The 13,889-nt window shown below is 34.4% G+C and overlaps 1 protein-coding gene across 1 annotated transcript; it reads right to left on the reverse strand.

Annotated features, from left to right (window-relative positions):
• Positions 1–1,410: 1,410 nt before the first annotated feature.
• Positions 1,411–4,255, reverse strand: LOC111915031 (WAT1-related protein At4g08300). The gene is made up of 7 exons (XM_023910734.3): positions 3,958–4,255; positions 3,575–3,637; positions 2,928–3,044; positions 2,489–2,720; positions 2,141–2,299; positions 1,907–2,058; positions 1,411–1,680 (listed from the first exon to the last, which is right to left on the reverse strand). The coding sequence occupies exons 1-7, from the start codon at positions 4,152–4,154 to the stop codon at positions 1,542–1,544; spliced, it is 1,059 nt and encodes a 352-aa protein (XP_023766502.1). The 5' UTR covers positions 4,155–4,255; the 3' UTR covers positions 1,411–1,541.
• Positions 4,256–13,889: the final 9,634 nt, after the last annotated feature.

Here is a 13,889-nt window from a genome sequence, read left to right on the forward strand (position 1 = left end):
GTTTGATTAGTATTTATTGACCATTATGATAATGACTAGCATGGTTTGTGATTTATATATTTAAAATTTACATGCAAATGGCTTGGCTCTTTCACATTGTTGCACGTATGGGGTATGTTGTTTGATTCCATCTATACTTGGAGTTATATTCACGTTCATCTTTTTGCTATTGTTGTTATTTGCAAATTTACCAATTAGGTTTGGGAGTGTGATGTTCGTAGATAATCAAGTTGCTCTTAGTCGTATGACTATTTTCATTGTTTCAACACCTTAGTGGTTACCCTATTTGCTAAATTGGGTATTGTTTTTTACCTTTTAGGTGATTGAAATTAGCAGGAGATCAAGGTAAAATATGCACTCTAACAAAAGAAAAGGACTTATCTAGGTAAGTGTGGATGTGTCCTATGTGAAAAAGCAATAAATGTCAATGCTAGGCTTGGAATGCTATTGCCTAAGCGTGATGTCAATGAGGCAAAAGATACAATTTTTAGCCACACAAAAAATAGAGAAAGATTAAGTGTTCAAAATACATTAATGCCCTTTTCGTAACCATCATCAAAAAACCGCAAAAAAACCTTTGGCAGTACTAAATGTAGTAGGAACATTTAGTGAACTCAGATGTTGCTTCAATTTCATATCTACGCTACATTTGATTCAATAATGTCCATATATGAACAAGAAACTAAATTACTATATCTAAGATAAGATGTAATTTTTTCCAAGTTTGAAAATTAATTGGTTTGACAAGCCGAACTTTTCTTTCTTTTGACTTCTTAACTTCAAAATAGTTTTCTTTTCAATTCATAAGATGGTATCTTTACATTTTTACCTCTTATGGATATCGTTTGAATAGAAATTTGTTGTAGTTCCAAGAAAAAAAGCTATACTATGACTTTTAGGTCAAAACTATTTCTTTTAAAAGGTAAAGAGTAAATATTAATTACATCTTAACAAAAATGTTTTTTTGTCCTGCTTCTCTTTAGGCAAATAGTTTAATTATCTAAAATATCCTTGAAATTTGTAAAGTGTCATTAGTAATTTTGAATTTGAAGATAAAATGTAGTTCATTGACGTCCACAGTAAAAATTTCTATTCATTTATATAATAACCCAAAATTGTGAGAAGTACCAAAATGTTTGGAAAATTATGTTTCTCTTAAGAGGTTGAAGGTTCAAGCACTGTGGTTAACAAATGAATAGTTTAGTAGTAAGATTTAGTGGATGTGTATGTGTTAGCTGTTCAAAAAAAATGTGACTTATTTTCTTCGTTCAAAATAACCTTTAGAGAGCTTGTATTGTACTGCATGGTATTATGTCTAATCTCTCGTTGTAATTTGTAAATTAATTGCACTTTTTTTCTTTGAGTAGTTTTGTTGTTTTGATTTTTAGAGACATCTATAGTAGTTTGATGTAAGAAATTTATGTTTAGATAGAATATTATAAAACCCTTTTACTAGTTTATCCCCTTTTCTTTATGTTTCTTATCATCTAATAAATAAAAGTAATGAAAAGTACGTCTTTTTCTAATAAGTCGAATTCCTTTCACTTCTTCGGGTCTTCTTGGTCTACTTCATGGGTTATATATTGATGTTCGATTGTCGTAACTTGCTCTTCTTTGTCACTTTCCTTTCCCCATAGTAGCATGTATAAACCACTTATAACAACCGTTCCCCCTACTATGCTGCAAAATCCAACAAACAATATATAAACTTTTTTATGAGGTGAGAAAGGTATTAAGGTCTTTTATATAGATGAAAGATCTACAGTGAGTCTGTACGAAATATAAAGATTGGGTCTTTGTCCTTCCTTCCACTTATTTTAGAGAGACTACACAATTTTGCAATTTTGTCCGAGTGACATCAACGCATGCCAAACATAATACAATATGTTTGTATTGTCTTATTTACCTGCCAGTGTAAAGTTTCTCATCAACAACAAAGTACGCCAAAACCGCCACTAACAACGTTGAAAGTGGATTAAACATTGTCACAAAAACCGGCCCTTTTTCTTTTGTGCACCAAAGTTGAATGTACACTATTAAACCAGAGACCACTATGCCCTGCAATATGCATAGTAAGTTTGCTATATTTCAATCATTAAATGAAAATAGAAACTTGATTAAATCATGTTCAAGTGAATACTCCATATATGGTTGACCATAGATCAATATCAAACCCAATTCTCCAAGCAGCTCCTTTGTGTTCTATCATTGATGTGAAAACTGCCGATTGTGCTCCTCCAAGAAAGCTCATCCATGTCGTAAGCGAAAGTTGTGCTGGATATCTTTTCAGTGTATATGCCTTTACAATTTACCACAAAAAGAAAGTGTCAGTAGCCTAGTTGTAAAGAGTTGAGAATCGATAAAAGTAGCGTCGGGTTGAAGAATATGGCATCAATCTCTCATGGATTGTCACCTTTCTTACCAATATAACACTCCTATCGAGGACAAATCAAAGCTAAATAAAGAGGAGTCAAGGTAACATAGAAACCTGCATTATGTACCATATAGACCACGTTAGACAGCTGGCAACCGTAAGAACCGAACCCTTTAACCAATTTTCTTGGATCACTGCGGTTTGTTTAAAATGGATGGCAGAATGACCGAGGCTCGGCATAATGGGCCCCTTGTACAAAGTCATGGTCATTACACCAGCCAATGAAACTAGGGTTCCTACTACTTTAGCGATCCCTCGGGGGCTTTGGAGATCAACAACTTCCAACCTACATGAACACATGGCTCGATTGGATAACAAAAAAGATTTTACTGCTTTTGACATTTATACCGGGACCACATTGACATCAATATATATGGGACAAAATATTGCAATATTTTTTCCAACAAAAAACGTGGGACGTGGTTTTTCTCTCCATTTTATTGTGTCCTATCAAGACTTGTGTGATGTAATAAATGCAACCGATGTTACGTACCTTAGTATAACTGCAATGATAAATGTCAGGCAAGCAATTGTGTTGATCATTGATGCAACAAGCGTTGGGGAGGTGCATCTCAGACTTGTAAAGTACATATTAAGGGTCAATGTCACCCTGCGATCAATACAAGATACGTACAGATTAATAGCTAACTTGTGGGTTTTCAATGTTTTTAGTTTTTTTCTTTTTTTTTGGGTTTTTTGTTGTGTAAAGCAATGAATAGCATTTGAACTGAAAACATCAAGTTGTTGAAGTCAAACTCCAAGAATGAAGAAATTATATAATTTGTTGTTTTACTCGATATATATAATATAGCAAAAAGTTTATACAGATTAATAGCTAACTCAACTAACGAGAGTGCAATAGGAACTAAAAGAATCTCAAAACATTAAACAACTGAGAAAATATGTATAGTTTGAAGAGGACGTGATTAAATTACTCTGATGTACTTAGTGTTGGTTTAATCAAGAAAATCAAACTGACTATGATATTTCAGTTTCTTTAATAACAAAAAATGTAGGTAAGTTCTTTTGACTATGTCTCTGTGTTTTTAATTTGGTCTGTTTTGGTTTAATTCAATGTCCAAGAAATAAAAATAAGCGATTAATCCAAATATGTTGCTGATCAGTTTGAGCCGAGCTTACCCTAAAAAAGAGAGAAGGAAAATCTCCAAAAATATAACCAATGTCATTTTTGGCCTCTTATCTCTGCAATAAACAAGAATCCATCAAACTGGGTTGGTTTATTCCAGTCTCTTATGTCACAGTTTGTTATGTAATGCAGGACACGAAATGATGTATTGCTTTTTGGACAATGGAATAAAATTACAATTTTTGTCACATCCAAAAAGTTAGAACACCTAGAATACGAAAAAACGTTTAATACCTTCATCTTTATCTTCAAGATTATCGCTTATAAAGTTTTTCCTATCTAATTGAGTCCAATTCAATCCGGTTATGTTCGACCAGCCATGTCCTTAAAAGTGATATATAATGATACAAACATGCATGCTAAAATTGACTTTTACCTTTCAAGAAAATAGGCAAAAGGGAACATAACAAAACCAGCAACAATATGACGATAAGTTACATAGACATGCGGATTCATGCCATGCTTGAATGAGGCCTCTGTTATGAAGTAGAGAAACGTGTAGCCAAGTTGACATAGAACCATTAATATGTGGGGCTTGAAACGCCAATAATGATGGCTAGCCGCTGGCTCCATGGGAATATCTATAAAATGATCGCTACCAAACTTCTTATGTATCTCTGATTTGATATGACTGCTGCATTTGTACAAATAATGCAAATAAAGTTGAGGGTTATCATGACATCATGGGTTCTTATTGTGAGAGAATATGATAATATTGTAGTCTTTGAGATGCAATATTGGATATAACTCAAACTAAGAGCATCCACAATCAACGTTTAATAAGAGTCGAGCAAAAGATTATTAAGATTGAATAGAAGTTGAATTAAATGTGGGTCATGATACAGAGGAGAATTGAATGCGAGAGTTGTATGATCAGTTCAATTGATTTAATTTTTTTCTTATATTTAATCTTATTTTCTTATTATTTTTATATTTGATTTCTATATTATTTTTAATTAAACCACAAATAAAATAACCATATTTTTAAGTATTATATTATTTAATATATCATATTTTTAGATGTCAATTTTTTTCAAATAAATAGATGAAACGAAATATTTAAAAATACAAGCCCATTGTAAAAGAAATATATCCCTTACAAAGCTAATAAATACTAATTTTGATAAAATATTATATTAGTTGAAATCTTATACATTAATTTTAAATTTTAAATTATGTTTATAGATATGATGAGAATGATATGGAAATTTATCAAACTTTATAAGATTTAATGAAATATGTATCTTAAAAGGTATCGTTGAATTAATAAAAAATAAAATGTTTAAATGATGTAATAATTCATTAAATTTTTTAGATTTTAATGAACTAGTGTCCAAAGATTGATATATGTAAAAGAAACAAATATAATAATAAGAAAAAAATAATAATAATAATAGTAATAAAGTTACATATGTTGGTGATATCTCGTTCTCATCTTTATTAGTGAAAATAGCTCAAAAATTCTGTCAATCCTTTTACATGTACAATTAACAAGCTTAGCCTAAGCAAATGGAAAATACACATATGTTTCTTTTTCTTTAGTCTCTCGACGTGTAAAATCAAAACGTTAAATGGTAAAAACAAGAAGTTAAAATCTCCGACATATTTTATTATTATTATTATTATTATTATTATTATTATTATTATTATTATTATTATTTTGTCCTTTTTAACATAGCGATAGTGCGATCTTTTGAATGGTCATTGATGGATTTGTTTCTATATATGGCGTCGCTTGGCATTAGGTGCAAATAATACTTTCAAAAAGTATGTCCCCTTATTGTACTCTTTAGATATAATAAAATTGAAAATTTTATTTGCATTTTAAAACGGGGCACGTCCAATCTGCAAAATATGTAGAATACTTTTAAAAGTTTTGATAGTTTTATGGGTATCTTCTTTTAGTTATTATAATTGGTTATATGACGACATATCTATTTTAATAATTTATTTTAATAAATGAATTTTTTTTTTCATATATCATCTTTATTCAATTTGTTAAATGTGATGTTTTGGTTATTTTGAATTAATTTTGCAATTGTTATTTTATTAGTTTTCATTATAAAATTCTACATAATATTTTAATATAATAAATACAATAAATATAGTAATAAATTGATATCAATTTAATTAATGGATTTACCTTCTAATTTCAAATTTTTCAAATTAAAACTCATTAATTTCTTCTGTTTATTTATTTAAATTATTTGTTTAAATTTAAAAGATAAAAAACATATCAATTTTAATAATTTATTATTTTTCTTATTTTCTTATAAATTTAAAGTTCCCAAATATTTATACTTTTTATATTTGATTTTCTTTAATTAACTCATGTAATACATGAGTCTCACTACTAGTAAATTATATATTATAATAACCATTTCCTGTCTAAACTTTCACTAACAAAGACACGGATTTTAGCAACGGACGTTATCTATCATTTTCCACAAAATGTAATACCCCATTTTCGAAGTTACGAGAAAAGATCAGTTTTGATTTATGGAATACATGGAATACTGACAGACGACCTCCTGTGGCTAACGTATCACAAGATTTTCAACATTAGCCAAGGATTAGCAATAGAAATTTAACAATGCTTAAAAATACTTAAAATTCTGTCTCTAAATTAGTTTTAAAAAAAATACAATATCTTTGAAAACTAAATTTCTACAGCATGTGTAATCGATCATCAAACTTTTAAAAAATAGACAAAACTGCAAAAATGGTTTGCTATCTATGGTATGCATTTTTTCTGAGGTTTAGTCCAAACCTCGACTCTTTTTTGGCTTCATGGTTATTTTAGGCTAGTTTCGTTACATTTTTGGTTCTTTGGTAAACTGAAATGACTGTAATGTCCTTCTGATATATTTTTTGGGCTAGTTTCTATTTCATTTAAATGAAAAAGAAAATAAATAGTTAATTTGGGTCTCTCTCTCTCTCTCTCTCTCTCTCTCTCTCTCTCTCTCTCTCTCTCTTTCTCTTTCTCTTTCTCTCGTCTTCTTCCTTCTAACTAGACCTTCTTTCAAATACACATACATCACTCATACATACACACTGAAAACCGATTATGCGTAAATTGGTGAAAGTAAAACACCTCGATGAATTGTAGAACATGAAAAATTGATTTTCTTGAAGAAACACAAATTTGAATCTTTTTTGTCTAAATTCATAAACACACAAACACACATGAACAAACCCATCGGATTTCTGTATTCTTGACATACACATACACGCACAATTACTTCATGTTTCTAGATTTTTTCCACAAACTCATCAAGTTTCTGGACAAATTTTAGGATAAATCATTTTCGATTTCCTTTCTGGGCACACACAATTTCGATTTCGATTTCGATTTTGGGTAGACACTAACACCAAGAGGTAATCTTGTCCCACAACCAGGAAACAACTGGACCTTCCTCAACACATCAAATGTTTACAACCCCTTCATTAAAAAGATGACTATTCAAACCCCATCTTCCAGATCATGATCGGAGAATAATAAATCCCAACAAAACTTAGATCAGAAAAACTTCAAAGCTTCAATGACTAAAAGGAACCCATTTATGGAATCTGAAGTGATAAATGGTTTTAATTTTCAAATACAGTCAATGATTAGAGAAACGAGAATTGGATTCTATTAATTTAACGCCCGTGTTTCTAGCTAATCATGATTATGATAATGTAATAGTTAAAGTCAACAATTGTAACCTATTTTGAATTATGAAGAGGAATTACTTGAGTATTATGTGAATTATGTGATTTTATGTGCATTATACTTGCTATTAACGATGTAATAAGATAATAACAAAAATAGGCGTCAAAATAAAATAATAGATACACCCAATATCTATGAAAAAATTTGAACTAGCCGTGACAAGGATTCTGAAGATATAAAGAATGCCGAAATCCGACTGATAACGAAGAAGTTATGACATGTCGAAGTTTCGCAACAAAATCGACACGATAATGTGAGACGTAACGAGTGAGTTTGCAGTAAAGTACTTTATAGTCTTAGCATTCTAAATGAAAGTCATAGTATATGTTCAAAATCAGACTTCGTATGAGGAAGTTATAATTTTTCCAAGATTTAGTATAACAGTGCACAGCCTGGTATTCGAGTTTTAGATCGACCGACTTTTAGCCGACACAATCTAAATGTGTAACACCCATAATCAGAAAGACCAAGAAAGGAAAGAAAAACCCTAAGTCAAAGGGGTCAACTCGTCGAGTCCAGGGTGGAACTCGACGAGTCCGAGCGAGATCTGGGTCGAGGAGTAAGTGGCCAACTCGGCGAGTCGGCTAGTGGACTCGGCGAGTCTGGTCTGGTTGAGGAAAACCCTAATCCTGGGGGTTGTGCCCTATTTAAAGAGCATCACATCCCTTCCCCAGCCTCTATACTCCCCTTTTGAGATCCAGAAACCCTAAATCATGAGTGAGAGTCCTTGGGAGCAAATTGGAGCTTAGATAAGGGATTTTGTGAAGGGAGATTGAAGATCAAGAAGCTTGGAGCAAGAGGCTTTATAGAGAGTTGGATTATTCTTCAGTGGGAGGTCATCCTTGAGGTATTAAGCTATTGCTTTGGCTTTATTACAATTAGATCTATTCTTGGATGAGATTTTGGGGCTATTTTGGTAAGATTGAGATATATTCCGGGTTTGGGACTTAGATCTGAGGTTGCTACTTCAGATCTAGGGTTGTGATGGTCCAGAATGTCTTAAAGCTGAAGTCAATAAGTTGTTGATGAAGCCCCTTTGTCACAAACCCTAGCCATAGAGTGTTTTAAGGCCATAACTCTTTGGTTTCACGTAAAGTTTGCAACTTTATGTGAGGAATAGACTTGGGAAGAGTGGATCTATAAGTTGGAGCCCCTGCATGGCTCGAAAAGCCACCGTATGGATTAAGAACTGGAGCGACTCGGCGAGTCACATGGGTGAACTCGGCGAGTTAGATGAAGATGGGCATGGACTCGATGAGTTGGAAGAACAACTCAGCGAGTCTGTTGAAGATTGTCTTGGACTCGGCGAGTTAGGTCGCGAAGCATCAACCCATTATGGTTAAGACTTAGATCGGTGAGTTGAATGGTGACTCAGTGAGTTGGGAGTTGGGCAGGATGGGACTCAGAGATCATGGAACTCGACGAGTCTTGGGGCGACTCGGCGAGTTGAGTTGTTTTATGGGATTTTTTTTGAATGCATGGACTCGACGAGTCTTGGGGCGACTCGGCGAGTAGAGTCAGTCAAGAAGGTTGACTTTGACCAAGAATTTGACTTTGGCAAGAATGGACTTAGACGGCTTCTAAGAGTTCAATTTGGGACTAAGTGTTATATGTTATTGATATTGATAGCTCGGGGAGCTAGTGGAGCAGCGGCTCCGAGAGTTGTCGGTCAGCAGCCAGAGGATCATCAGCAAAGTTCAACAGTGCGAGATGAGTCTCCTCACTGTTTGTATGGGTCTAAGGCACCAATGTCGTCCCATTTAGTTTATGTATGATAAGAAGACCCGGGGGTTAGCCCTAGGCATTATGCATGAAAGACCAGGAGGTGGCTCCTGGCACACGGTATGTTATTATGTGTAGTAGGAAGACCCAGGGGTTAGCCCTAGGCAATATGTATGAAAGAGCAGGAGGTGGCTCCTGGCGCACTGTATGCTATTATACATGAAAGACCAGGAGGTGGCTCCTGGCACACTATATGTTAATTAGCCTAATAGAGTAGTATGTATAGTTGTCTTCGTGATACTTGCATGAAAGACCAGGGGGTGGTCCTTGGCACTTGTCTGTAAGACCCATGGAGTGGCCCCAGGCTTGACCAGGAAGACCACGTGCGGCCCGTGGCATAATGGCAAGACTATGTTTGGCACATAGCACCTTAGCAAGACTATATTTGGCACATAGCACCTTAGTTGATTATGGATCTGTTGGTTATGTATGGTTCTTGGCTACGTATGACATGTATGGATCAGTTGGTTTGTATGGTATGTGGTATCTGGGGAACTCACTAAGCTTCGTGCTTACGGTTTTCAGTTTTGGTTTCAGATATTTTGCTTTCAAGGAAAGGAGTCGGCTTGATCGCAGCGCATCACACTATGTTTTCCGCACATGAGATCTTTGGGATTACACTCTGATATGGTTTTATGATTATATGTTTTGATTACTGACACCTTGGTTTGTCATGAGATATTTTAATGAATGTTTTTGTACTGATGGTTTTATGTAATACCTTATTTAAAAATGAAATTTCTAGCCCTAAGTTTTGGGATGTTACAAAATGAGAATCGAAGATCTCGTTAATAATAGCTCTACAATAAAAAGACAAATGAAAATGGATGTCAGATGACAAAGTTATGATTTTTTAACAGACTTTACCTGTCCAGGCCTGTTAAAATATAACTTTAAAAATAAAGTCAAATTTAGCCGACAAAGTCTAAACGAAAATTGTAGAGTATGTCGCCACCTACGCGTGGATATAAAGAACGTCGATAACGGAGCTCGTATGCTAAAGGTACATAATTTAGAGTCGGAAATGAGTTGTTGCGAGGAGGGTGATGTGGCCAAATTGTGGTCTATGCTTGCTCCCCACGGCCTCACTTCAAATTGAAACATGTGTCCCCTCGTACGTGTAGCATACAGGGAACGCGCAGCGTACCTCCGAGGACCGCCCAACATACCGAGGATCAATCTGCCTATAAATAGCATGTAAAGTTCACCACTTTTCCTCACACCTTAACCCTTCTCTCTTTCTCTTTCTCTCTCTCTCTCTCTCTCTCTCTCTCTTTAACTTCTCTCTAAACATCTCCCAACCCTTAATACTTCCCAGGTGCTAGGAAGCGAGTCCCAGAGCGCCAGAAGGCTTTGAGAAAAAATGCATTCGACTCGGAAGTTCTGCCCCCGCAGAGCCCGGTTCCTAGCCAAACCCCCTAGTAAGTGAGTTATGCTTACCCTACTTTAAGTATAGCTTATGTTTAAGTTCAATATCGTTATGATGAACTTATAAACAATAAATATATTATAAAATATCATATACAAAGTGCTATTATAATAACTTTTAGCTACTCGCAGTACGGGAAATCTGTTTTGAAGGGCCGCATAGGGTTGTTGGATTTCAGAAGTGCTATAATGAGAAAATGGTACGGGGAATCTGGTTTGAAGGGCCGTATAGGGGAATCTGGCTTGAAAAGTATTGTTTAACACTTATAAAACAATATCGCTCGTAAATAGTCACAATTAAACTTAGACTAAAATCCAGCGGTAATGATACTAGGTTTCATCGAAGGGAAATAGAATTGTTAGAAGTGAAGTGCTGCCCGAGTTGGGAATCATCACTTTAACAAGTGACTACATAGTTTCTTTCAATTTACACATACATGTTAAGTATTTAATATAAATTACATGCTATGTGTGAAAATTATCTGTGCTCTTGATATCTATGTTGGATTTTATTTGATTTAAACTGTATAGGTATTTTATACCTATCATTATGTTGGGAAAGATGGGTAGACGAAATAGATGATGAGTGATGAAATAAAATGATGAGAGACCTCTATTTTTAAGTTGTCTAGCAGAGTATAGATGACGACCACAGACTATTCTAGACAGTCCACCAGAACGCTGGAAGGCTCGCAACCTGTAAGTGTTTGTGAACGACGTGTTCACCGGTGTACTCCATCCCCCACATGGTTGCCTTATTGACGTATATTGTTGAGGAATCCCTTGAGCAGTATCATCATCCCGATGATGATACTTGGGCTAGGTCCCTTGGATTACGTGCTTTAGGCACAAAAAGTGATGATCACGGGAACGGGTAATCGGGTTGAATGATTTGATGAAATTAATAAACTTAATTATTGTGGGTAGAAAACCTTATGTGCGCACCAGGCTCCCAAGCATGATCCACTCAGTTTCTTGTATACAGGTAGTGGCAAGAGAGCATAGGAGTGATGATCTGATGAAAGATCAATGAATTATAGGCCACTAGAATAAATAGATGTTGTAAGGCCTATGTTATGCTTTTTTTATGTATTGACAATGACATCCCGATGTTTTTATTATAATGAAAATACATTTATTAGGTAATGCTTTGATAAATTCTTTATCATATTTTTGGAAACAAATTCCACATCATATTTCTTGAAAAGTATACTCTTATTTTCAAATAAAGCATAAACAAATCGGTATTTTCTGGCCGTGAAAATGGGGATGTCACAATTATGAATGAGTACAATGATTTGAAGCTCTCTTCAGAACACAAGAGCACAAATCCCTTTTTGTGATTTTTTTATCTCTCAAGTCAGATTTTTCCTGGTAGCAGAGCCTGATGGAGAAGACGAAGAAGGTGGATTTCGCTTTTAGAGGATTAGGTGGTCATAAGGGCTGATTTCCTTGAGATCCGATTTTGCAATGGATATAGATTTCTCTCTTTCCCCTGCTGGCTCTCAAGTTGCAGGTTGGGATGGTGATAATTGTGCCTGATGAAGGTCTCTTAAGAGCTGATGATGGGTGTAATGACGAGATGAAGACCAGGGGTCAAGATGGTCACATAAAGTGTTTTTTGGTGTTGATTCAGTGGTTGAAGAAGGAAGCTTGGGTTTAGCATTCTTGGTGTATTCACGATGGTGGTTAAAAGGAAGACGATGAAGGCCGATGAGAGAGAGGGAGAGAGAGAGAGAAAGCCCACTCTTTATTTCTTAATTATGAAAATTCAAAGAGATAAATATATTTAAAATAAAAAATGAAAGAAAAATGAAAAATAAATACATGAGGGGCATTACAGTCATTTCAGTTTACCGATGGACCAAAAACGTGACAAAACTAGCCTAAAAGGACCATGAAGCAAAAAAAGTCGAGGTTTGGATTAAACCATAGAAAAAATGCATACCATAGGGACCATTTTTTGTAATTTTGTCTAAAAAATAAAGAGAGCTACAAAAATGGTCCCTTGGTTTGTATTTTTTTTTAAATGACCAAACCAGTAAAGATTTGGATCGGTTGTCATTTTTAGCTAGTTTCTTTGCATATTTGGTCTTTCCAAAAATTGCAATAGTTGTAATACCCTTGATGTATTTATTTTTCATTTTTTTTATTTTTAAAAATTATTTATCTATTATAATAATTAAAAAAATAAGAAAGGGTTCACCCCTCTCTCTCTCTCTCTGCCTCTCTCCTATGTATATATTCTCGTGTATATTTATATGTAATCTATTCTCTTCTCTAACCTAAATCAATGATGGTTGCCGAAAAATTGATGTCGACGTATCTACCCTTTACTTGACCATCGCCTTGGCTTCATCTTCCCCCAAAATTTTCTCTACTCTACCTCTTCGTCCTTCATTACCTCCTCTAGATAGTCAATTGGACCTCAATCCACCACAACCAAACTTGCAAGGTTGCACTCTATCTTCGTATCGTCGTCGGTATCTCTACTGACAGATCGCATATGTAACATTTCCTCTCCCCGGAAAACACTTCTACACGCACTATTTGCTTCGCCTCTTTCTGCTCTCTATCATTATAAAACCTCCATTGAACGAATTTCGTTTCCAAAGCTTGTTTTTCTATTATTTTTCTATACCATTGGCGACGATGACTTGCTCGGTCGCCAGAGCTTTCAATACAGGAACAACGGACCAGTGGGGTGGGTCCCAGTTACCACATCATGGATTCAAGAGGTAAGACCAAAAGTTCAAAATTAATTGCACCTATAGAGTTCTTGTATGCGTTGAAGGAAAAATCATGAAATTTGGATTGTGTGTTCATGAGCAATCATTTGCAGGTTTTGTTCAAAATCAAAATTCGGGTTTGAGGTATTATTCAAAATTAGGGTTCATTCACGAAGTTCATATGTGTGTTGAAGAAAAAATCCACAAATCCGGAGTGTGTGTGTGTGTGTATTTAGGAGTACACCAAGAAAATAAGGAAAGTGAACAAGAACAAACCTAGAAAATCGCTTTATTCATGGAGTTTTTTCATTAGTTTCCCGCCAACCTAGCCGAAGAAAACGAAGGCACAATGTACGTTAAGGAGATTGTATGAACAAGAACAAAAAAAAAGGGATGCAAAATTGAATTTAATAGTTATCACTTATTTGTTGAAATCAACCCCTACAAAAAGCTCTCGATAAGAGAGAGAGAGAGAGAGAGAGAGAGAGAGAGAGTGTGTGTGTGTGTATGATATATATATATATATATATATATATATATATATATATATATATATATATATATATATATATATATATATATAAAGAGAGAGAGAGAGAGAGAGAGAGTCATTGAAGTCTATATTAATAGAATGTCAATATAATATCCCACAAT

Source organism: Lactuca sativa, chromosome 3 (assembly GCF_002870075.4).
Source record: "Lactuca sativa cultivar Salinas chromosome 3, Lsat_Salinas_v11, whole genome shotgun sequence".
NCBI lineage: Eukaryota > Viridiplantae > Streptophyta > Magnoliopsida > Asterales > Asteraceae > Lactuca > Lactuca sativa.

Bases quoted from the DNA above. Each gene is read 5' to 3' on its own strand.
- LOC111915031 (XM_023910734.3), bottom strand. From the start codon at position 4,154: ATGGAGCCAGCGGCTAGCCATCATTATTGGCGTTTCAAGCCCCACATA. The intron at 2,300-2,488 runs GTTTCTATGTTA...TAAATTGTAAAG, and splicing joins CTATATGGTACATAATGCAG to GCATATACACTGAAAAGATA. The intron at 1,681-1,906 runs GTAAATAAGACA...TGGATTTTGCAG, and splicing joins GAGAAACTTTACACTGGCAG to CATAGTAGGGGGAACGGTTG.